General features: G+C 46.0%; 1 protein-coding gene across 1 annotated transcript; it reads right to left on the bottom strand.

The window, feature by feature from the left end:
- Positions 1 to 14,047: 14,047 nt before the first annotated feature.
- Positions 14,048 to 24,021, bottom strand: LOC122941531 (gastrula zinc finger protein XlCGF26.1-like). The gene is made up of 7 exons (XM_044298850.1): positions 23,995 to 24,021; positions 20,532 to 20,667; positions 20,048 to 20,218; positions 19,844 to 19,967; positions 19,666 to 19,754; positions 18,301 to 18,418; positions 14,048 to 16,888 (listed from the first exon to the last, which is right to left on the bottom strand). Exons 2-7 carry the CDS (start codon positions 20,607 to 20,609, stop codon positions 15,624 to 15,626), a joined length of 1,845 nt encoding a protein of 614 aa, XP_044154785.1. The 5' UTR covers positions 20,610 to 20,667; positions 23,995 to 24,021; the 3' UTR covers positions 14,048 to 15,623.
- Positions 24,022 to 25,312: the final 1,291 nt, after the last annotated feature.

Raw genomic sequence — 25,312 nt, forward strand, 5'->3', positions numbered from 1 at the left:
ATTCTGTATGTGATTTCTTTGTCTTATTGTATATTTTAATCACTTGGTAAATATATTTATTCACATAGCCTGCGTAAGCTTATTCATTCTCAAATCTATCAAATTAACTTTACGTTATATGTACACACATGTCCCGGGAGGGACAGCAGAGCAATAAGTCATCAATATATCGCAGGAGCACAACCTTCTGATGTGGTAAGTTCCAATCTGACAAAACTTGTGACATGGCTGCAGTATACATACTGGGCGAGTTCTGGGCCCCCTGAGGCAGCACCACCCGGGTATACTGTTTACTCTTATGTGTGAAGGCAAACAAATACCAACTGTCTGGATGTATTGGTGCTGAAAAGAAAGCATTTGCCAAATCAATCACAGTGGAGTGAGTATAGGTAGCGGGAACCTGAGCCAACAAGGTGTGTGTATTGGGCACAGTGGGGGTGTTAAAAACCTGTGGCTTCATTGACAGCACGTAGTTCATGTACAATCCGGTACTGAGTGGGTTTGTCCTTCTCACTTTTCTTTTTCACTGGGTACAAAGGAGTGTTACTACAAGGGAATACAATCTCCTTAATAACCCCCTTTTTCAAAAAGTCTCTGACTGTTTGAGATATGGCATCTGTCAAGGGATAGTGCATCCTACTTGGAAGTGGGGCGCCAGGTTTCATCTCCATTTTAACAGGAGGGAACATCCATGGATTCAGTAGCACAGAGATGGCCCGGCAGTCCCGCAAGCAGGGCTTCCCTTTCATCTTCTGGGAGTACTAACTGCAAACAAACAAAGTTCCTGCTCATTGAGGGCACCTGTTAGTTTCACAGTGCCATCCTCCTGGTATGAGATGCTGGCACGTACCTTTGCCAGCAAGTCCGCACCCAAGAGGCAACAGGGGGCAGTGTCACTGACCAGCAACCGGGCAAGTACTTCTTGGTTTGGGACAAGTCGAACACGGATGGGTTCAGTTAAAGGGGTGTTTACTACTTTCCCATCCACTCCTACACAAGGACGGGTGTCTGTGGAGATTAAGTCGGGGGACGGGGACATGTTTGCTGTGCACAACTGTCTTGGCTGCTCCAGTATCGAACAAAAACTGGACTACTTCTTTATCACCCAGAGTGAGGGAAATCATTGGGACCAGACCTGAATCTGCTAAAGTGTTTAAGGGCACAGCTGATACTAAATTACCTGTTCCCTAATCTTGGTTTGAGGAGGCAGGGCTGTAGGGGCAGCACTACCCTTCTCCTTGGGAAGGGACCGACAGTTCTTTGCCATGTGACCAGGTTTCCCACAGTTGTAACAGGCAAAGTTAAGTCCCTTGTTACCGCCCTGATTTTGGGCATTTTGATTGGGCATAGCTACTGTGAGGGGGCACATATCTGGGCACAGCTACTGTGAGGGGGCACATATCTGGGCACAGCTACTGTGAGGGGGCACATATCTGGGCACAGCTACTGTGAGAGGGCACATATCTGGGCACAGCTACTGTGAGGGGGCGCATATCTGGGCACAGCTACTGTGAGGGGGCGCATATCTGGCCACAGCTACTGTGAGGGGGCGCATATCTGGCCACAGCTACTGTGAGGGGGCGCATATCTGGCCACAGCTACTGTGAGGGGGCGCATATCTGGGCACAGCTACTGTGAGGGGGCGCATATCTGGGCACAGCTACTGTGAGGGGGCGCATATCTGGCTACAGCTACTGTGAGGGGGCGCATATCTGGGCACAGCTACTGTAATGGGGGCGCATATCTGGCCACAGCTACTGTGAGGGGGCGCATATCTGGCCACAGCTACTGTGAGGGGGCGCATATCTGGCCACAGCTACTGTGAGGGGGCGCATATCTGGCCACAGCTACTGTGAGGGGGCGCATATCTGGCCACAGCTACTGTGAGGGGGCACATATCTGGGCCTAACTACTGTGAGGGGGCGCATATCTGGCCACAACTACTGTGAGGGGGCGCATATCTGGCCACAGCTACTGTGAGGGGGCGCATATCTGGCCACAGCTACTGTGAGGGGGCGCATATCTGGCCACAGCTACTGTGAGGGGGCGCATATCTGGCCACAACTACTGTGAGGGGGCGCATATCTGGCCACAGCTACTGTGAGGGGGCGCATATCTGGCCACAGCTACTGTGAGGGGGCACATATCTGGGCACAGCTACTGTAATGGGGGCACATATCTGGGCACAGCTACTGTAATGGGGGCACATATCTGGGCACAGCTACTGTAATGGGGCACATATCTGGGCACAGCTACTGTAATGGGGGCACATATCTGGGCACAGCTACTGTGAGGGGGCGCATATCTGGGCATATGTCACACTGCTAAATGACAACTAATCAAAGTGAATGTTCAGTCAGCAGAAACCCAGACCGGGTAGATTCCTGTGCGGCCACATTCACTGTTATTACCGGCAGTGTAACCTAACCTGACTGTATTACATATCACTTCCCACACAGCTCTGCTATGTATAAATCACACTAAGGGCTCATGCACACGACCGTAGGCTGTCCGTGAGCGGGCCATATGTCCCGGAGCGGCATACATCGTGCGCACGGGAGCACACAGCATCATAGCTTACTATGATGCTGTGGGCATGGTGCCGCCCGCGGGACTATTGTACCGCACTCATGAGTGCGGAACAATAGTCCCGCGGGCGGCCCAATCCGGCAAAGCATCATAGTAACCTATGATGCTGTGCGCACGATGTATGCCGCTCTGGGACATATGGCCCGCTCACGGACCGTATGTCTCGGAGGGCATACGGTCGTGTACTGATACCAGCAACACACATATACACAGCTCTGCACCATGTATCACATACACACAGCGCTGTGCTGGGGACATATCCACCATACAATATACATACACACAAAGCTCTGATATCTGCATATCACACAGTCCTGACACCAACACCGCAGATATACACAGCTCTGCCGCATTCACAATACACATATACAGCTCTGCTACATCACGCACAACTCTGTACTGGAGGCTAGGGATGTTCGGCGTACAAGGTTTGGGTTGGGATACTTTCACACTAGCGTTATTCTTTTCTGGTATTGAAATCCGGTAAAGGGTCTCAATTCCGGAAAAAAGAAACTCTTCAGTTTTGTCCCAATGCATTCTCAATGGAAAGCAATCCGCTCAGTCTGCATCAGGACGTCTTCCATTCCGTCCCTTGTACGGTATTTGACCAGACAAAATACTGCAGCTTGCTGCGTTTTTTCCCCCGGCCAAAATCCCGGAACACTACTTCACTTGCCATTGAAATGTATTAATGTCGGATCCGGTACCGAGTGTTCCAGAAATTACCGCATCGCCGGATCCGGTTTGCGCATGCGCAGTGCTTTCTAGCTGTGAAAAAAAAAATACCGGGTCCGTTTTTTCCATATGATACCGGAAAGACGGATCCGGTATTTCAATGAATAAGTCTACCGTATCCGGGGGAAAAAAAAGATATCCGTTTGCATACGGATATCCGGATCCAGCAACAGAACTGCCTGCCGGATTCTTCTAACGCTAGTGTGAAAGTAGCCTTATCTAAGAATTCCGTTACGGATTCCGCTACCACAGACCATAACTTGTGATCCGTGGCAGCAGAATCCATAACGGAATTCTTAGATGACCTGAACCTTGTACGCCGAACTTGAAAACAGGAGTTCGCTCGTCCCTTCTGGAGGCACATTCACCACATGATACCTACACATCTCTACTCCATGTATCTCATACAGCGCTGTGCTGGAGACATATTCACCTCATATCATACACACGGCTCTGCTACATCCACGCTGTGAGCACAGCCTGATCATCCAGCACCGGACACAGCAGAGCCCTGCACACACTGAGGTAATCCTGTCACTGTGGCAACTGATCATGTGATCCCCTGACTCCGCCCCTACCTGTGGCTGATCACGTGACTGTGATGTCATTCCAGGTCCTGTTCGCTACCGTACCGGATCTCCTGTGTAGTCACCCCTCTCATTAACCCCTTTGTGGCTGCCCTGCTTTGGGCCTCGAGGACTTGTATATATATTTTTCTTTATGAAAGTTTTTTTTTTTCATGGGCTGAGCTGCCATTTTGTATAATTTCCTTGTATGCAATGGTCTTTGGGTACCAGACCACTCTTCCGTGTTATATTGCATATATCAGGCATGGCCAACCTGAGGCTCTCCAGCTGTTGCAAAACTACAACTCCCACCATGCTTAGACTGCCTAAAGCTATCAGCCTGCAGCAGGGCATGGTGGGAGTTGTAGTTTTACAACAGCTGGAGAGCCGCGGGTTGGCCATGCCTGGCATATACTATTGGAAAAAGTACATTTATAAGCACTGTTGGATTTGTAATGTAACTCCTCCCCGAATTCACAAATTTGTAGATTATTATTTCATAATCCTCCTCATCTCAGATAGTCTGTAAGGACTTGTGTGATCGTTCCATTATCACTGTCTATATTTGTATTCAGCGTTTAGTTTACTCACTGTTTCGCTGGATTTGCCGGGCTTGCTGCGTATACCGTGGCGTCCCACGTGTTGCCTGTTTGCAAGCAATGGTCCAGACCCCAGTGATGTCTTCAGTGAGTATGTCGTATATCGGGCTTGGGGATCTTCGGTGGATAGATGCGGATATGCCGATACAGTGGGTCGCCGCTGGCAATGATCTTGTAAATGCAATCAAATATGCGCAGGACCAGACCGCACTGAATGCGCTATCATTAGGCATTCCACGTGTCGATAGAGTCTCCGATCCCTGACGATTTTCTGAAGCGCTTCCGTTTTTCAGTTGTATTTGGTGAGGTTACTTGTTTATTTCATGAGAATTCTTTGCCATTTACCATACGCGTTTCGGAGTTAACTACGACTCCTTCCTCAGTGGTCCAAACCCACTTTGAGGAGGTCAGACCGGGCTGTACATTTTAGTCGCAGCCCGGCTTCTGAGCGTCCTGTCACCAGTTTATCTATGATACATTATGGGGACACATCAATAATTCCTGACACCACCCCTCTTTTACCCTTTGACCCCTATTTGGCATTTTTTTCATGTGTGTATATATATATATATGTTTGTATGTCATAGTGTATATGCAGTGTTTTTTACCTGATGAAGGACAGATTCCCCGAAATGCGTTGTATACATTGAGCTCAACCTGTGCGTCGGCCTCTTCATGATTTGAAGCATCAATTTCTGACTCTTAAAAAAATAGAGATGAGTGATTATTTTTTATTTTATATTTGATACTGGTCCAATTTGGCCATGTGATTCATTTGGGTCTGATTGAATTCGACCCTAATCAAAGTTACTGTGATTGCCTGAAAAAGTCCCTTTCTCTCTGCCTCTCCTCCTCCCTCTCTTCCCCTTGTCTGCCCAGTGCCTCTCTCTCTATTTCCCCGCTGTCCTTACCTCCCTCCCTATCACTGCCTCCCCCTTTCTTCCTCTTGATACCGCTCTCTGCTTTCCCCCTCTCTCCCTCCTTATCTCTCTCCATCTATTTCTCCCTCCCCTCTCTCTGCCTTCCTCTCCCCTCTTTCTCTTCTTCCTTCTCTCTCCCCCCCTCTGCCTTTATCTCTTTCCCCTCCTTATTCTCTTCCTTCCTTCTCTCTCTTTCTCCCCCCCCCCCCTCTCTCTCTCTGCCTTTACCTCTTTCCCCTCCTTATTCTCTCCCTTCCTTCTCTCTCTTTCTCCCCCCCTCTCTCTCTGCCTTTATCTCTTTCCCCTCCTTATTCTCTCCCTTCCTTCCTCTCTTTCTCTTCTTTCTCCCCCCTCTCTCTCTGCCTTTACCTCTTTCCCCTCCTTATTCTCTCCCTTCCTTCTCTCTCTTTCTCCCCCCCCTCTCTCTCTGCCTTTACCTCTTTCCCCTCCTTATTCTCTCCCTTCCTTCTCTCTCTTTCTCCCCCCTCTCTCTCTGCCTTTATCTCTTTCCCCTCCTTATTCTCTCCCTTCCTTCCTCTCTTTCTCTTCTTTCTCTCCCCCCTCTCTCTCTCTGCCTTTATCTCTTTCCCCTCCTTATTCTCTCCCTGCCTTCCTCTCTTTCTCTTCTTCCTTCTCTCTCTTTCTCCCCACTCTCTCTCTGCCTTTATCTCTTTCCCCTCCTTATTCCTCTCCTTCCTTCCTCTCTTTCTCTTCTTCCTTCTCTCTCTTTCTCCCCCCTCTCTCTCTGCCTTTATCTCTTTTCCCTCCTTATTCTCTCCCTGCCTTCCTCTCTTTCTCTTCTTCCTTCTCTCTCTTTCTCCCCCCCTCTCTCTCTGCCTTTATCTCTTTCCCCTCCTTATTCTCTCCCTTCCTTCCTCTTTCTCTTCTTTCTTCTCTCTCTTTCTCCCCCCTCTCTCTCTGCCTTTATCTCTTTCCCCTCCTTATTCTCTCCCTTCCTTCCTCTCTTTCTCTTCTTCCTTCTCTCTCTTTCTCCCCCCCTCTCTCTCTGCCTTTATCTCTTTTCCCTCCTTATTCTCTCCCTGCCTTCCTCTCTTTCTCTTCTTCCTTCTCTCTCTTTCTCCCCCCTCTCTCTCTCTGCCTTTATCTCTTTCCCCTCCTTATTCTCTCCCTTCCTTCCTCTTTCTCTTCTTTCTTCTCTCTCTTTCTCCCCCCCTCTCTCTCTGCCTTTATCTCTTTCCCCTCCTTATTCTCTCCCTGCCTTCCTCTTTTTCTCTTCTTCCTTCTCTCTCTTTTCCCCCCCTCTCTCTCTCTCTGCATTTATCTCTTTCCCCTCCTTATTCTCTCCCTGCCTTCCTCTATTTCTCTTCTTTCTTCTCTCTCTTTCCCCTCCTTATTCTCTCCCTTCCTTCCTCTCTTTCTCTTCTTCCTTCTCTCTCTTTCTCCCCCCTCTCTCTTTCTGCCTTTCTCTCTTTCCCCTCCTTATTCTCTCCCTTCCTTCTTCTTTCTCTTCTTTCTTCTCTCTCTTTCCCCTCTCCTCTCTGCCTTTATCTCTTTCCCCTCCTTATTCTCTCCCTGCCTTCCTCTCTTTCTCTTCTTCTTCTTCCTCTCTTTCTCCCCTCCCTCTCTGCCTTTATCTCTCTTCTATTCCCCCTTCCCCTCTTTCTCTTCTTTCTCTCCTTTCCCCTCCTTATTCTCTCCCTTCCTTCCTCTCTTTCTCTTCTTCCTTCTCTCTCTCTTTCTCCCCCCTCTCTCTCTGCCTTTCTCTCTTTCCCCTCCTTATTCTCTCCCTTCCTTCTTCTTTCTCTTCTTTCTTCTCTCTCTTTCTCCCCCCCTCTCTCTCTGCCTTTATCTCTTTCCCCTCCTTATTCTCTCCCTGCCTTCCTCTCTTTCTCTTCTTCCTTCTCTCTCTTTCTCCCCCTCCCTCTCTGCCTTTATCTCTTTCCCCTCCTTATTCTCTCCCTTCCTTCCTCTCTTTCTCTTCTTCCTTCTCTCTCTTTCCCCTCCTTATTCTCTCCCTTCCTTCTCTCTCTTTCTCCCCCCCCTCTGCCTTTATCTCTTTCCCCCTCCTTATTCTCTCCCTTCCTTCTCTCTCTTTCCCCCCCTCTCTCTCTGCCTTTATCTCTTTCCCCTCCTTATTCTCTCCCTTCCTTCTCTCTCTTTCTTCCCCCTCCCTCTCTCTCTGCCTTTCTCTCTTTCCCCTCCTTATTCTCTCCCTTCCTTCCTCTCTTTCTCTTCTTCCTTCTCTCTCTTTCCCCCCCCCCCCGCCTTTCTCTCTTTCCCCTCCTTATTCTCTCCCTTCCTTCCTCTCTGTCTCTTCTTCCTTCTCTCTCTTCCCCCCCCCTGCCTTTATCTCTTTCCCCTCCTTATTCTCTGCCTGCCTTCCTTTCTCTTTCTCCCTCTTTCTCTCTGTCCGAGCTCTGTGCTCCGCTATTTCCGGCTGTCTCATAGGGAATCATACCCAACCTGCCGCTCCATTAGACCGGTAGGGATCTCAGTGGACAGGGGATAACTTTGATATTTGCTGTGACCCCTGTAAGACACATGGACTTCATCTGGTGGTTTAGTAGCTTATCGTTTCTTTTCTTTTTTGTGGTCAAGTATTTTATTTTTTTATCCTGCTAATCTTAGATTATATTTTTCAGTGCTGCACACATACACTTTATTTATACCATGCTTCTTCTTCGGCAGCCATACATTATTTAGTGGCTTACTAATGGATATGGATGGCTGTGGATATAATATTCCTTTTCGTATTACCTCTTGATATCATTTTGTCCGTCAGTCACCTATAGCTCATGTGTGTGACTGCCATCTTGTGGTTAGTTTATATATTTACATTTCTCATGTTTTCCCTTATCGCTCTGTCAGCCCCCTCTAGTGGCTTATTATTGGACTACATTCAAATACCAAGCAAGTAGATGCCCATTGAGAGTGCCATTAGAACGGTTACCCCTTAGCCTTTGAGTGTTCGGAAATGAACAGAATGGCAGGTTGAGCGTGTGCACCTAGGCTCCATTCATTTCTATGTTTTTTCTGGAGAGGAGATTCTTGAAGACGCACTATTTGGCCCAGGGGCGTGCATAGAAATAACTGGGCCCCATAGCAAGAATTTGAATTGGGACCCCATGGCCTATTTTCAGCCCCTCCCACTACCACCCATGGCCCTTCCGACTACCTGCCAGCCGTGTTCAGCATGTGCTGCATCTGACGGCGATTCTAGTAATTCTGCTCCTGTTATATAATGCACTACCACCACACCGCCCCCCCATGAACTGTGTCCGCCACTTATTATATTTTATTATTATATTATATATTGCCATACCCCCGTAAAATGTGCCTGCTTAGCCTTTTTATACTTTTTATAGAGCGCCACTGCCATAATCCCCCCCCCCCCAGGATCTGTGCCTGCACCACTACCATACCCCCCCCAGTATTGTGCCTGCTGCTGCTTATTATATACTGCACCAATGCCATACTACCACCCCCAGTATTGTACCTGCTACTGTTTATTATATACTGCACCAATGCCATACTACCGCCCCCAGTATTGTGCCTGCTACTGCTTATTATATACTGCACCAATGCCATACTACCGCCCCCAGTATTGTGCCTGCTACTGCTTATTATATACTGCACCAATGCCATACTACCGCCCCCAGTATTGTGCCTGCTACTGCTTATTATATACTGCACCAATGCCATACTACCGCCCCCAGTATTGTGCCTGCTACTGCTTTTATATACTGCACCAATGCCATACTACTACCGCCCCCAGTATTGTGCCTGCTACTGCTTATTATATACTGCACCAATGCCATACTACCCCCCCAGTATTGTGCCTGCTACTGCTTATTATATACTGCACCAATGCCATACTACCGCCCCCAGTATTGTGCCTGCTAATGCTTATTATATACTGCACACAATGCCATACTACCGCCCCCAGTATTGTGCCTGCTACTGCTTATTATATACTGCACCCAATGCCACTACCGCCCCCCGTATTGTGCCTGCTACTGCTTATTATATACTGCACCAATGCCATACTACCCCCGCCCCCAGTATTGTGCCTGCTACTGCTTATTATATACTGCACCAATGCCATACTACCCCCCCAGTATTGTGCCTGCTACTGCTTATTATATACTGCAACCAATGCCATACTACCCCCCGTATTGTGCCTGCTACTGCCTATAATATAGTGCATCACTGCCATACCCCCCCCCCCCTCCCTTGAACTATGTCTGCTACTGCTTGTTATATACTGCACCAATACCATACCCACCATCCCAGTATTGTGCCTGCTACTGCTGATTGGTCAGACCAGCTCCCTGCAGAGAAACAGAGCGCTGGAGCCACCGCCACTGATGCTCTGCGTAAGGGGGAGGGGAGTGGAGCCCACTGGGCCACAAGGGGCTAGGGAAGCCGTGAGTGTGCATTTGGAAGGCAGGGGCTGAGGACTCAGGACAGGGGAGAGCCACTGTATTATAGTTAGGGAGCGGGGCCTATCTTACACGGGCCCCATAGCAGCTGCATGGTCTGCCTCTATTGGAGGTACAGCACTGATTCGGCCCCTTTCAAATTCTGTTAATTTCACATATGGCGCACACCCTAACCTAGCAGGCACAGAGAACACACCACCCAACGGACAGAACTGTGAACTAAAGTCTGTGGAGCCTCTGTATGTAAAGTAAGGTTCTTAGATCATTAGTCACTACATGTAACACCCTCCAGCCTCGCCAGATTGTGAAATAGGCTTTTATCTTAAAAGAGTTTTCCAGGTCTTTTATGCTGATGACCTAACCTGACCTGATGAGCTTTTCTGGTCTGAGGGCCACATTGTCAGATTAAATCAAACTCAATGGCCACAATAAGACTAGAAGTGGCGTTACCACCAGAGGCATTTATGACAAATGAAAAGGATATGCCATAAACGTCTTCCAGGACTTCTATCAGCAGAGCACTGTCCCCAGTTATGAAGATGATTTAATTATGTTCCGAGATAAACAATTACCGTATCTCCACCACCGTTGCTTCCTAAACTGTCACGAAGACTTGCCTAGGACTCCATCCTTCGGGGCGGTATCGTTCCAACTTCCTTTGAATTAAAAGTCTTACTGGGATCTGTCTTTCTGCACTTTCTCTCTTATTTACAAGTAAAACACAGTTACCTAGAAGACTTCAGACCAGACGGGTGCTCATTGGTTGGCTGGAGAAGATTTTTTTGCTGAAGAATCCACAAAAAAAAAACATATCCATTCTATACTCCAAATTTACACGTCCAAGAAATGATCCTCCTTTAACATATATGAAGACATGGGAACGGGAGCCGTCCATCTCTCTGTCCAAATAGGAAATACTAGCCGTGTACAGAAACTCTTGTGACAGAGTCAACATATAAACTCACTCACAGATGGTGCGGCCGTACACAGAATCTATCCCCACAACTCTCCCTTGTGCTGCTGTTGTCTCAGGCCTCCTGCCAATCACATGAATGTTGGCATTGTGAGAAAATTAAGCTGTTCTGGTCACAAATAGAAATGCTTACCATATTTTCCAGATAATGTTTTCCATGGTCAGATCAGCAGCAGGCCCTCGCCCATAATGTTTTAGATGGTCAGCTCGGCAGCTGGCCCTTGACCATAATGTTTTAGATGGTCAGATCAGCAGCAGGCCCTCACCCCTAATGTTTTAGATGGTAGGATCAGCAGCAGGCCCTCACCCATAATGTTTTAGAGTGTCACCAGCAGGCCCTTGCTCCTAATGTTTTTGAGGGTCACCAGCAGGCCATCAATCATAATTTTTCAAGGGTGTAGGATGCCCTCCTTTTTGTGTAATAAAGGGTGTATTGGAGCGCCGGTTCCTCTTATTTTTTGGCAGCCCTTTCCCATTAGTGCATAGGCTTTATGAGTGTAGGAGTCCCACTACCTGAACTATTGTACCATAATGTGAATGAGGCCCTCCATTATGTGATATACAGGCTGTATCGGAGTGCCTCGTCCTTGTAATTTTTGGCAGCACTTGCACTTTATATACAAGTAAATATATAGGAAAGAATATTTCCAAAATTTTTTCCTCTAAAATCTATTTTATCTTCGGTTTGGTGCGTATTATTGTCAGTCTATAACAGTACTACTCGGACAACATCGTTCCCAACCTGGGTCCAAGATGCCTCCAGACATCCTCCCCATGCTGTTCCCGAACCATTTCAGTGGTGTTTCCATAAATTTCTGACCTTTACATGTAATCCAGGCCCCCTCCCCTCAGGGGGTGCTTGGTTTAATGCTCAGGTTCTCCCATTTACTTCCATTGTGCTCGGTAGACCACCCGAGCATCCCGAGGTGTTCTACTCAAGCACCCGAACACTTTGGTGCTGGATCAACACTAGTCATCTGAATACAGGAGGCACAGAAAGGTGAGGGAAGCGCTGCGCTGGCTGTACTTACCCTCCCTGGTCTTCTTCCGGGTCCCACTGTGCACTGTGTCCTGACCGTGTACAGCATCAGGACGTAGTGCACGTAAACTCGCACCATAACCTGACTCTGTGTGAACTGGAAGAAACAGTGAGCCCTAGATCTGCAGTGCGGCAGCACCGTCTAGAGCAAGTGAGGTAATTTTTTAATTTAAATTTTTTTTTGTCTGATCTGAAGCCTTTGGGCTCGAATCTAAGGATGATGGGGTCCAATCTGAGGCTGATTTGGGGTCTGATCTGAGTATGATGGGGGCTGGTCTAAGGTTGATGGAGACTGAGGGGTCTGATGGGAGGTTGGGGGTGGTCTGATCAGAGGCCGATGGAGCTTGGGGGTTTGATGAAGAATGGGGGTCTGATTTAGGGCTCTGCTCTGATGGAAAATATTGTTTTTCTTATTTTCTTTCTCCAAATCCTAGGTGTGTCTTATAGTCCGAAAAATACGGTTATGTCCCACATATGCCTGGACTCCTTGCACTTTCGCCTCACACAATATTTCTAAATCTATGGTCTTCAATCTCCAGAAACGTTACTAAACCCTTGTGATTCCACCACCCTACCGTAGCTAAGCCACTGTATTGAGCTACTACTATCTCTCTCCTGATGCACCACTGGCTTCACCATAAATACAAATAGACAGGGCAACCCTGCTTCACTTTTGTGAGGATCCATCACATAAACAACTGTGTACGGACTTGACAATTGTTTTGTTCTTTTCTGTTCTGGAAAAACTGAACAAAAAAAAAAATATAAAAAAAACATTTATTTTAAGCTTTGATACGTAGTTATATATACTCATATGAAATCCCATTTTCTTTTTGGATGCAGACATATCTTGGTAATTTCACACGTCCTCAGTACTTTCCCGTTTTCTTGGATGACGTGTGACTTTACTTTGTTCTTCAATGTTTCAAGGAAGTTTCCAGAAAAACTGATAGACTGTGTTATGCCCATAGCAGTGCCAGCGGAGGTGGGGCACGACACATAGGGTGAAAGAACCCCGTACCCTCGAGCCCTCCACTGGGTATAACACAATGGTGACGTGTGGGCAGCACGGTGGCTCAGTGGTCAGCACTAGTGCCTTGCAGAACTGTGGTTCTAGGTTTGAATCTGACCAATGAGAACATCTGCATGGAGTTTGTATGTTCTCCCCATGTTTCCGTGGGTTTCCTCCTACACTCCACAGACATACTGATAGGGACCTTAGATTGTGAGCTCCATAGGGGACAGCATGATGCGAATGTCTGTAAAGTGCTGCGGAATATAGTAGCACAATATAAGTGCATAAAATAAAAATACTTATGTGATTGCGCCAACCTTACTGCAAAATTTGATGCATCTAGTTTTACAAAAATCCACTGCCTCTAGCTCACGAAGAGGAAGTGGTTTAGCACTAGAGACCTAAGAGGCAACAATTTTACCAAAACTGCAGCACAAAATTCCATCGCAAAGTAAGCCAAAAATTGTCGCCATGAAGTTAGAACTGTCTAGCTGTGCACCCCATTTACCATCCAGCCTGAGCCTCTGTGATAAACTTGTGGCGTCTTTGGACTCTCGTACCCTAGGACCAGTAAATCTGCCCCAATGTGTTATGACCAGTGCACTACCAGCAGAGGTGGGGGCGAGAGACCGAGATTCAATGAACCAAACGGGAAATCCAGCAGCAAGTCCATAAAGTCTTCTCCTTTATTAGAGCACATTAAAAGCATAACATCCAAGTAGTACATTATGACCTACGCGTTTCGGACAGACGTATACTATTCTCAGTCATGGAACACCGGCAGGATTCTACCCACCATTCAGTGGGTAGAACACAATGGAATAGAATTACTAATTTTGTCTAATTGTTACAATGTAGTGAGAGACCAGGCAGATGTGCAAAACGGATAAATTTGGTGCAGTTAGAACTTTTGTCTAATTTTACGCTACCTATTGGTAGGTATACTTTGAGCTGCACGTTTTGGTATATTAATCCATACCCCTTAATGTTAAAGCGGTCCTCTCACTTCAGTAAGTGGCATCTATCATGTAGAGAAAGTTAATACAAGGCATGTATTGTCCATATTGCTTCCTTTGCTGGCTGGATTCATTTTTTTCACCACATTATACACTGCTCGTTTCCATGGTACAGACCACCCTGCAATCCATCAGTGGTGGTCATGCTTACACAATATAGGAAAAAGCACTAGAGGATGTGCGCTACCATGGTCCTGGCCACCAGAGAGGTTGACGCTTTTTTCTATATTGTGCAAGCACAACTGTAACGCCCCACCTTTTATACCTCTCCACTATCTCATAGTCATCTGTGCACTTATTTCCAGATTCTACAAAATGTGTATTTGTATTTCTGATTTTGTAACTGTTTATGTGTAATGTGTCTGGTTCACCAGCAGATGGCGGCAAGCATGGCAAAGCTACAGGGACAGAGGATGGAACCCTTCTTTCCATTCGCTTCTCTCCCTCTGGGGAGAAGCTTTTTAGTTAGTGAAAGGGTCAGTCTAGCCTACCCCCTTGCCAAGGGAGGTTGTGCGACAGGAGCTCGTCCCTGCTGGGCGAGCCCTGTCTAAGCCAGCTAGAGCACCTTCAGCCCTGCTGGACCTAGAGCAGGGATCAGCAACCTTCGGAACTCCAGCTGCTGGGAAACTACAACTCTCAGCATGAAAACATGCTCGGTTGTTCTCACAACTCCCATAGAGGGGAATGGAGCATTCTAGGTGTTGTAGTTTCAGAACATCTGGAGTGCCGGAGGTTGCTGATCCCTGACCTAGAGGCAGAAGCCTTAAGCCTCTGAAGCCAAGGAGAAAGTTCCCTGGATAAAGCGAGAGACAGACTAGATTACAAAGTCAAGTTGCAGCATACAGCAGAAAGGAGAGGAAAAGTCACTATTTAATCCTGTTAGCACAGCAAAGCCAGAGAGTAACAGATGTAGCAGAGCCAAGTGTGTTTGCCTGCCAGGATTAATGCCAAAGCCTGCTGGTGACCAAGACAAAGCTGGAAGATTGTTTTCTGATGAAAGTTTATTCAAGTAAAGCTGTTATCAAGTTCATCACAAGGTCTGGACTCAATTTATTTAATCATCTCCTTCACCAACTACCCTTTTTCTGCAGCGGACGGCCACACCTGGGGTTCCAGTGTATCCAGGTAGGAGCACCGTGACAAGTGCAACACCTTAAGGGACATTAGGCCACCCTACACTACTCTGGCATTCCTACTCTGCGTATCTTCTACCACCGTATCACTAAAAGGTCTTCTGCTGCAAACAAGTAACAAACAAGTAACACCACCTACTCCATCTTAAAGGTGACCCCTAGCGCCTGGCCTCTCTCTCTCCGCCCGCCGCACGACCACCACTGATGGATTGCAGGGTGGTCTGTAACCGTGGAAACGAGGCAATATGGATAATCACAATATATTAGTAAGTGTCTTGTATTAAATTTCTCTACATGATAAATGCCACTTACTGAAGTGAGACAACCCCTTAAAGTCACGTCTTTTGTACAGCAAAGAGCTAAATTTATCTTAAACACTGTGGCTCATGGTATATGCACAAGAATTCTTCCTCAATCTGATCCTGAAGTGTTCCTTTAAGATGTGACTTCCCAAATTCAGGGGTACTACAGCTTTGACCTTGTGTGAGATTTTCTGATGTCAATAACATCTGATTCCTCAGTAAGAAAATTTCCCACCTTTCTGGGTATGAAAATGTTTTCTCCCCCATGTGAATTCTCTGATTTGTAATAAGATTTGATGAAACACTGTAGTGTTTCTCACAATCTCAACAGGCCTATGGCTTCTCTCCTGTGTGACTTTTTTCATGTTTAAAAAGATAAGATTTTTTCGTAAAGCATTTCCCACAATCAGAACACGAATACGGTTTCTCCCCTGTGTGAGTTCTTAGATGTGTAGCGAGATGTGATTTTTTCGTAAAGCATTTCCCACATTCAGAACATGAATATGGCTTCTCTCCTGTGTGAGTTCTCAGATGCTCAACAAGATATGATTTCTGAGTAAAACATTTGCCACAATCAGAGCATGAAAATGGCTTCTCCCCTGTGTGAATCCTCTGATGTACAGCATGACTCGATTTACTGCTAAAATATTTCCCACAATCTGCACATGAAAACGGCTTCGCCCCTGTGTGGCTTCTCTCATGTTGAATAAGAGTTGGTTTATGTTTGAAACATTTCCCGCATTGAAAACATGAAAATGGCTTCTCCTCTGTGTGAATTCTCTTATGTTTCGTAAGATTTGATTTAATTGTAAAACATTTTCCACATTCTGAGCATGTAAACGGCTTCATCCCTGCATGATTTCTCTGATGTGCAACAAGATCAGATTTCTGATTAAAACAATTCCCGCATTCAGCACACGAAAAAGGCTTCAACCCTGTGTGAATTCTCTGATGAGCAACAAGAACCGATTTCTGGCTAAAATATTTCCCACAATCAGTACATGAAAACGGCTTCACTCCCGTGTGACATCTCTCATGGATAACAAGAGTTGATTTTTCTGTAAAACTCTTCCCACACTCAGTACATGAAAATGGCTTCTCCCCTGTGTGAATTCTCTTATGTTTAGCAAGATTTGATTTGATTGTGAAACATTTTCCACATTCTGAACACGGATATGGCTTCATCCCCGTGTGAATTCTCTGATGTATAGCAAGATGCGGCCTCCAGTTAAAACACTTCTCACATTCTGAACAAGAAAAGGGCTTCTCCCCTGTGTGAATTCTCTGGTGTGGCACAAGATCACATTTCCGCTTAAAACACTTCCCACACTCTGAACATGAGTAAGGCTTCTCTCCTGTGTGAATTCTAGTGTGTTTAACGAGGGACGATTTGTGGCTAAAACACTGTCCACATTCCGAACATGAAAATGGCTTCTCCTTTGCTCTTTGATGTTTAACACCCAGTAGATCTTTGCTATGAAGGGCCGAGGGTTTGTCAGGGATAATGGTGTGATTCTTGTAAATATCTTGTGTGATATAATTATCTGCATTAGAATTTGAAGATATCAGATGTCCCTCTGATCTCCCGGTACAATCATCTGCCAAGAATAAAACAGATTTTATTATATGTGAACAATATTATAATAAACCTTGAAGGGAATCTGTCAGAAGTTTTGACCATGCTAAACTGCTGACAGCGCTTGGTAAGTGCTGGGGAGAACAGAACAATATATATCTATTGTGGAGCTTATATTATCAGGAGAAGAGTAAAAATGCACTTTTATTCTGCCAGATTTTGCTACTAGAAGTGCCTAGTAGGTGGAGCTTCACTATGAAGTGCTCTCTGCTCTAAACTGCTTCACAGCCCTTTCCCTCTGAGTGATAGCTGTAGTGGTCTACTGGTCGGATGCTACAGCTGCTGCTTAGAGCGGACGGGAGAGGCTGTGGAGCAGCTCAATGCAGAAAACACTTCACATTAACGCTGGGTTCACACCTGAGCGTTTGCGATGGAGCGCTCTGTATGCGCGATTGTACGGGCGTTTGCAATCGCGCATACAGAGACAAGCGAACGCCCATTGTCGCGCGTTCCCGCTGAAGTCTATGTACGGGAAAGCGTGACAAGACGCCCCAAAGAAGCTCATGTACTTCTTAGGGCGTCTTACAGCGCGATCGTACGCGCTGTAAAACGCTCAGGTGTGAACCATTCCCATATGGAATTATTGGTTCTTGCCTGTTGAGCGTTTTACAGCGCATAGGAACGCGCTGTAAAACGCTCAGGTGTGAACCCAGCCTGAAGCTCCGCCTCCTGGGCACTTGCAGAATCTGCCAGAGTAAAAGTTGATATTCACACTGCTCATTTTAATAACTCCACAAAAGGTACGTTTGTCCTTCTCCCTAGTCCCTGCCTAGATCTGTTAGCAGTTGAGCATGGTCAGACAGAGTCTCTATAAAACTATATTAATATTTTATAAAACATATATTTACATATACATTGCAAGGCATCCGTTAATCTACTCCAGGCTTTGGTAAAAAAAAAAATCTGTATAAAGAGACTTCAGGAACCATCTTCATTGGGACTCTGGTTTGCCAGGTTCAAGGAAATCACATGAATGGAAGACAATCTCCTGACCCAGAGGTACAGCTACCTGGTATCACTGGTTCATCTTCCAATTCAGTACAGAATCCTGTTCACACTACTCCTGTATCCAGGTCTCATACACATACAGGTGTGTCCTTCCTACACACACCCTTTTGGGAGATGTCTATGCTGTATGTGTCGACGTGTGGCCACCCAGTGGTTGGGATGTGCATTGCGCCCTGTCATGGGTTTTCCGAGTATGTCATTAAATTGTATTGAATTTGTATCATGGAAAACTGGAGTCTTTCAGCGGAATTTTAACATCTATATATTAAATGCCCAGTAGAAATAGACAGAATACAAAGCTTCAAAAACTGCCAGTGAATGAGTAGAATCGGTGACTCCTGTCTGCATTTCATGGTCATTCCTCACCTGGGCGGTTGTCTTTAGGAAGGTTTCCGTTGCACTGCTCATTACCCCTCTCATAGGTCTCCTCCTCTTTCATTATGGCCGCAGCATTACTCTGCTTCAGATTACCCCGATCCAAAAGCTGAGAAACAAATATTTTAAAAAAATCACCATACAGGCCGAGAAATCATATGGAACGTTTTACCTCCACTCCCTCCTCATCCCTCGGCTGCACAGACTGTCCTCTCCTGGATCTCCTCATACCTGACCCACCACCTCATCCCACCCTCTGTCTGCCAATGTCCCTCAATGCTCTGTTCTGTGACCCCTACTCTTCTCCATTTATACGTCTGGTCTGACAACTCATAGAGTCCCTTGGCTTTCAGCACTGCCTCAATGGGTTTAATTCAGTCTCCTGCAGCATGGAGAAAGAGCGTGCTATGTGGGGGCTTCTCTCTCCTCGTTCTAGCGATCATTGGGGGCCTCAGCACTCAGACCCACACTGACCAAATCCATTGATATGCCTCTATGATATCAAAAGGAAGCTCAGTGACACTTTGATCCCACAATCTCCACCTTTCCCGTTATACAAGTATAAATCCTATAATACTGCTGAACACAGGATCTTCACAGCCTTCTACAGATCATCCAAACCAAAGATGAACTGAGACTAAACGGGTTTTTATATAACAAAATATAAATTTACTTTATTAAATAATTACCATGAAATACAAAATGTGATACATCGGATAAAAAAAGTGGACTACACCTGAGGGGACATAACACAATATGCATATAGGCGGAGGACAGTAAAAGAAGACCAAGTTGGCTAGAGTACACAGTAGGTACAAAAATGTATACAAAAGTCACATCCAGACCATATCAAAGTGCAAGTGCATATCTTTGTAGGCATGGAAGGAGTAACCATCAATAACCTGATGGCGGATGGCCAAGTATACTAGAATCATATAACATATGCAGGCACCAACCGCTTGTTCTAGAGCTCACACCCCAAAGAGTAACATACCCATAGAAACAGAAGTGTCCACCTCAGGAGAGCCATGTACCCCGACGCGTGTTTCAGCAGAATGCCTTCCCAGAATGCCATCCCCCAGAGGAAATCATTCTGCCGAAATGCGCGTAGGAGTACGTGGCTCTCCTGAGGTGGACACTTCTGTTTATATTTTGTTATATAAAAATCTGTTTAGTCTCAGTTCATCTTCGGTTAGTGTGTATTTATGTACACTGAGTGGGTATATTATTTTAGGGTGTTCTTTTCACATAGGACCATCATATAGTGTATGTAGATCTATGTGTATTTTGTGACCGATATTGATTAATCTTCTACAGATCATGTAGAACATTTCATGAGACTTCATCTCCATCTACCTGATCATCTTGTAGGACACTGTGATGTTTTTCTGAACCATCCTGTGGACTGGGACATCTCCCCGGTGCTGTTCTCTTACTGGATCTCGCTGTATGGAGATACACATAGTGACTGAATTCATTCCTAACATACAATTACGGTAATTACAGCATGTATGTATTTAGTCAAGTCTATTACGTGGTGATGTGTAGGGTCTGTGATCCTTCATCATGACGTCCTTGTACAGATCCTTGTGTCCTTCTAAATACTCCCACTCCTCCATGGAGAAATAGACGGTGATGTCCTGACACCTTATAGGAACCTGACAACACAATGATAGTCATCACCCAAAACCCTCCATAGCGTTACTGTATAATGTCCCAGCATTCCCCGTGGCGTCACCTCTCCAGTCAGTAGCTCAATAATTTTGTGGGTGAGCTCTAGGATCTTCTCTTCATTGATCTCCTCATGAATCAGGGGGTGAGGTGGAGGTCCCTTGATGGGATTCAGCGTTCCTCCCCATCCTTCAGATACAGGAGCCTCACTAGAGGTCTTCTTCACCGCTGTGTATTCCTGGTTAAAGGAGGACACATTAGTAAATCACAGCCTCTCATTTCCAGCCATGTCCATCTCTTACGGCTCTGTTCACATCTAATCACATCTGATTTATCGATTTCATTGTTCTGCCCCGTCATAGGATTATTCAGGTTCATTACGTGATGGACACCATGACAGACCTTAATGACTTATAATGGGTCATCATCATTTCACCGAAAAACAATAGTCATGTATGCTGCACAATTGTTTCCAGCATCTATGATAAAATCTGCGAGGGAGATGTGAACACAGCCTAATGTAATGTGACATCACAGTCATAATGTCTCACCTCTCCAGTAAGTCGGAAGAGGATCTCCAGGATGAGATTTAATATTCTCTCCGCCATCTTGTCCCTGTCACTGTCCATCCAGGAAAATGATGTCACGTCGAAGATAGCCACGGAGAGGATCCTACAATGTACAAACCTGGACGGAGAGAAGGTGAAGGATACAATGACTGGAGACAATAAAACCCTTGTCAGATATTGATGAGCAGATGTTGTATTCTCTCTCATTCTGTGTTCACATGAGATGAGCAGCTTGTCGATGTCTGATGTCAAGCACGTCACATCCCCCACACGACCGCTACAGCCGCTCACGTATAGCAGAGGTGACGCCAGTATGAAGCTGAGATCTGGTAAAGCCATTCATAAATCTAGACTCAGAGTGAATTCCCGCAATAACAGGCGTTAGAAACCTAAAACGGATCATCTTGGAGCCATTCAACCATATAGAGAAGCCGAGGTTCAGACACCAGCGTCTAGCTGCTCCGATTCTATACGTCTCTTCGGAATCCCATCTGAGTCACATCCGGCACTTCCACAGGATATACCCACCTCTGGGACCTGCACCTGAACGGGGCCCCATTGCACCTGGCCTAACTGGCCGCCCATGTGTCACCGTTTTCAGCTGTTTTCGGAAGTGTTTTTCAAGTGAATGGAGAGAGCTGTGTATGTGCGGTCTCCTCTCATTTCCTGTCTAGGCTCGATGGGTACAGAGGTGGGACGATGGGTGCAGAGGTGGGACGATGGGTGCAGAGGTGGGACTAGCACCTATCGTGTAGATATGCCAAAAATGTCCCAGATTGGAACACTTTCCATTTTGCCATGTTCAAGAAAGATACTTGTGACTATAAACTAACCGCTACACCGCTCAGACCAAACTTCCTTCAGTCCCCAGAACGCAGATTTTACCCCTGAAGAAGCCAGAAGGTGAAACTATTTGGGCATTATCTCAGAGCTCGTCTCTTCTGTGATTCTGATCTGTTATCAGGCAAGTCTTAAAGGGGTTGTGCACATTTGGGGGGTCGGGGGGCAGACTTACGAAGAGAAGTATACTTTCCTGCCACTGGTTCCCGACTCCTTCGCTCCCTGGTCTCAGTTGCTCGGCTGGGCTACCTGGATGTCATATTGCAAGGGTATCAGGTCACTGCTATGGCCAACAACTGGCTGCAGCGGCGTCAAACAGGAAGTTTACATCCAGGGAGGCAATCGGAGAAGCTGAGGCCAGGGAGCGAATGAGCTGGGAGACAGCGTCACAACCTGCACAACCTCTTTAATCTTAAACATTTTGAAACGCAACGCCCTTTAAGCCAGGTTCCCCCGGGGTCTGAGGTCTCTTCCCATAATTCTTCGGCCATTAGGCTCAGTACAGACACGGCAGCAGATTGGATGTGGATTTTCCGCAATCTGTTTTCTGAGCGGTGTTCCCGTAGTTTACTCCAGCAGAGGAGAGCGAGCGTCCTTCTTGCACACGTCGAAACGAGGAGCGGCGCTCGACCACTATTATAGTTTGTATTCCAAAGCTTTATTGCCTGTTAGGGCTCATGCACACAACAGTATTTTACGTTCAGTATACTGGCAGTTATTTGAGTCCAGTATACGGTACATATACTGAACCATTCATTTCAATGGTTCATCAAAAAAAACTGAAGTGTCTCCGTGTGCATTCTGTTTCAGTATTTCAGTACTGTGAAAAGATAGAACATGTCCTATTCTTGTCCGCAAATCACGGTGCTTGGCTCTATTCAAGTCAATGGGTCCGCAAAAATAAATAAAAAATACATACGGAAATGCATCCGTATGTCTTCCGTATCCGTTCCGTTTTTGCTGAACCATCTATTGAAAATGTTATGCCCAGCCGAATTTTTTCTATGTAATTACTGTATACTGTACATAGCATATGGAAAAAACGGAATGGAAAAACAGAAAATAAACAAAAAACGGAACAACGGATCTGTAAAAAACGGACCGCAAAACACTGAAAAAGCCCTACGGTCGTGTGCATGAGCCCTTAGTGTGGTAGTGACAGACAAGCTATTAGGCCTCTCCTCCGGTGTGTCCTAATAGGCAGATATTGATGGGAGACGTGGGAATCATTCGTTAGACCCCCGGCTGCCATGGTAACCACCGACACCCCACGACGGTGTCCCCGGGAGCAGATGGATAGAGGGAGGATCAAAGCCTCCTCCGACCTCCGCTATTACCGCGCGGCTGCGGCTCCACATTACTGCTGTTCCTGATTAGTGTTGAGAGAACTTGTGTTTTAAGTTCGGCGTCTAAAGTTCGGGTTATCGAAGAATCGCGTTATGGATTCCGCTACTACGGAACATAACGGAATTTAGAATTCCATAACGCGATTCTTCGATAACCCGAACCTTAGACTCCAAACTTAAAACACAAGTTCGCTCAACACTATTCCTGATCACCCACGCGACCTACAAAACAAGTATGCTCCTTCTAAGGCAGCATCAGGCGGCACGCTCCGCGCCACCATCCAGATTAAAATAAAATTGGGTAGTGCAAAAAAAATATATATATATATTTTTTCCCCATAAAAAGCAATTTATTTTGCAAACTGTTAAAAATCCCCGCATACCTATGCGACATCGCCGGCATCGTAACGACACAAATAAGAAAGTAAGAACGATGGAAACATAAAAGTAAATAAATAATTTTGGTTTGCTTGAAAAACTCGTACGGCGTCAGCAATAGAAAAACAAAAAAGTTACGGCTCTGGGAATGTGGTGGCATAAAAATTATTATATCATGACCTGCGGTATTAGGGCACGTTCACACCAAAACAGGTTTTAGAAAATCAGCACAGAATCCGTTTTTCGGTGCGGTTTTTGTTGCATCTTTTCTTTAACCAACGGGTGTTCACTTCAATACAAAAATCCGTTTTCAGCTTAAGGCCTCATGCACACGACCGTATTTTGTTTCCGTGTCTGACCCTTTTTTTTTTCCGGATAGGATGCAGACCCATTCATTTCAATAGGTCCGCAAAATGTCCGTTCCGTTGCTGCGCAAGAAAAATAGTGCATGTCCTATTTTTTTCTAGTTTGCGGACAAGGATGGGCATTATTACAATGGATCCGCCAAAAAAAAACGGATGCCATACGGAACGTCATCCGTTTTTTTTGCGGACCGCAAAACACATACGGTCGTGTGCATGTAGCCTAAGGTTTATGATGCAGATCTGCACCAAAAAATAAGCAGAAGACGCACAAAAAACACAGGGACTTTCAATGGAGCTGTCTTTTTCTGCTTCCTATTCATTTCAATGGGAGATTCAGCCCCAGGATGGGAGAGGCTGCTTCTCCTTTCCAACTGATGCTTCCCATAGAAATAAATGGGAATCTCAAAAATCTCAGTGTGAACTGGGCCTAATAAAAAAAAAAACCTCACACATAACCGGCGACAAGAAGATATGAAGGGGTTAATGAGCGGGGCGACTACACAGGAGATCTCGTACCTCCATCTGCAGAGCGGCTGTGCAGGACCTGGGATGATGTCATAGTCATGTGATCAGCCACATGTAGGGGCGGAGTCAGGGGATCACATGATCAGTTGCCACAGTGACAGGATTACCTCAGTGTGTGCAGGGCTCTGCTGTGGCCGGTGCTGGATGGCGGGAAGGTTATGTGTCCGATCAGGATGTGCTCACAGTGTGGATGTAGCAGAGCTGTAAATGTGCAGATTACAGAGCTGTGTGTGTCTGAGATACATGGAGCAAAGCTGTGTATGTATAAAGTATGGTGGATATTCCTCTATCACAATGCTGTGTGTAGTTCTGAGCAAATCGAGGTCAAGTCGTTCAAAACTTTGTGTTAATGCTGTACGGAAATATGTCTCCGTAGAGCGATACAATGTATGGGCTCTGATGAGGTGAAATTCGTTATCTCCGAAGACCTGCGAGATTTCGGTGAATAACTTCGCCATTCAACTTGAAAACCATTTTAAAACAGGAATCCGAAGTTGGCTTTGGTACGGGCCGGCACCTCAGTATTGGAGCCGACTTCGGACTTAAGTTTTAAAATGGTTTTTTGAAGTTCTACAATCGATGTCCGAAATTATTCACCGAAGTCCGGCGAGATTTCCGACATAACAAATTTCCCTCGTCTGAGCCCATACATTCGGACGCTGTACGGCGACGGATCTCCACAGAACATTGAAACAAAGTTTTGAGCGAATCAACTTTGAATCTATGATCCGAAACTCGATTCGCTCAATACTAGCTGTGTGTAATGTGATGTAGTATAGCTGCATGTAGCAGAGCTGTGTCTGTGTGAGGTATGTGGAGGCTGAGCTGTGTATGTATAAAGTATGGTGGATATATCTGAAGCACAGCGCTGTGTGTAATGTGGTGTAGCAGGGCTGTGTGTGTACAAGATACACAGAGTAGAGCTGTGTATGCATGGTGCATATGCCTCCAGCACAGCGCTGTGTGTAATGTAGCAGAGCTGTGTATATACGTACGGTGTTTGTATCAGGACTTGGTGTAATATTCAGCTAGCAGAGCTGTGTGTGTATGAGATACATTGAGCTGTGTATGTGTCATGTGTGGTGGATATGCAATACATGGAGCAGAGCTGTGTATATGTACGATGCTGGTATCAGGACTAGTGTAATATGTACATAGCAGAGCTGTGTGTGTATGAGATACATGGAGATACTATGTACAGTGCTGGACTGTGTGATATGCAGATAGCAGAGCTGTGTGTGTATGTCCCCGGCACAGCGCTGTGTGTAATGTGATGTTGCAGAGCCGTGTTTTATGTGTGGTGCTGGTA

Source organism: Bufo gargarizans, chromosome 6 (assembly GCF_014858855.1).
Source record: "Bufo gargarizans isolate SCDJY-AF-19 chromosome 6, ASM1485885v1, whole genome shotgun sequence".
In the NCBI taxonomy this organism is placed as follows: Eukaryota; Metazoa; Chordata; class Amphibia; order Anura; family Bufonidae; genus Bufo; species Bufo gargarizans.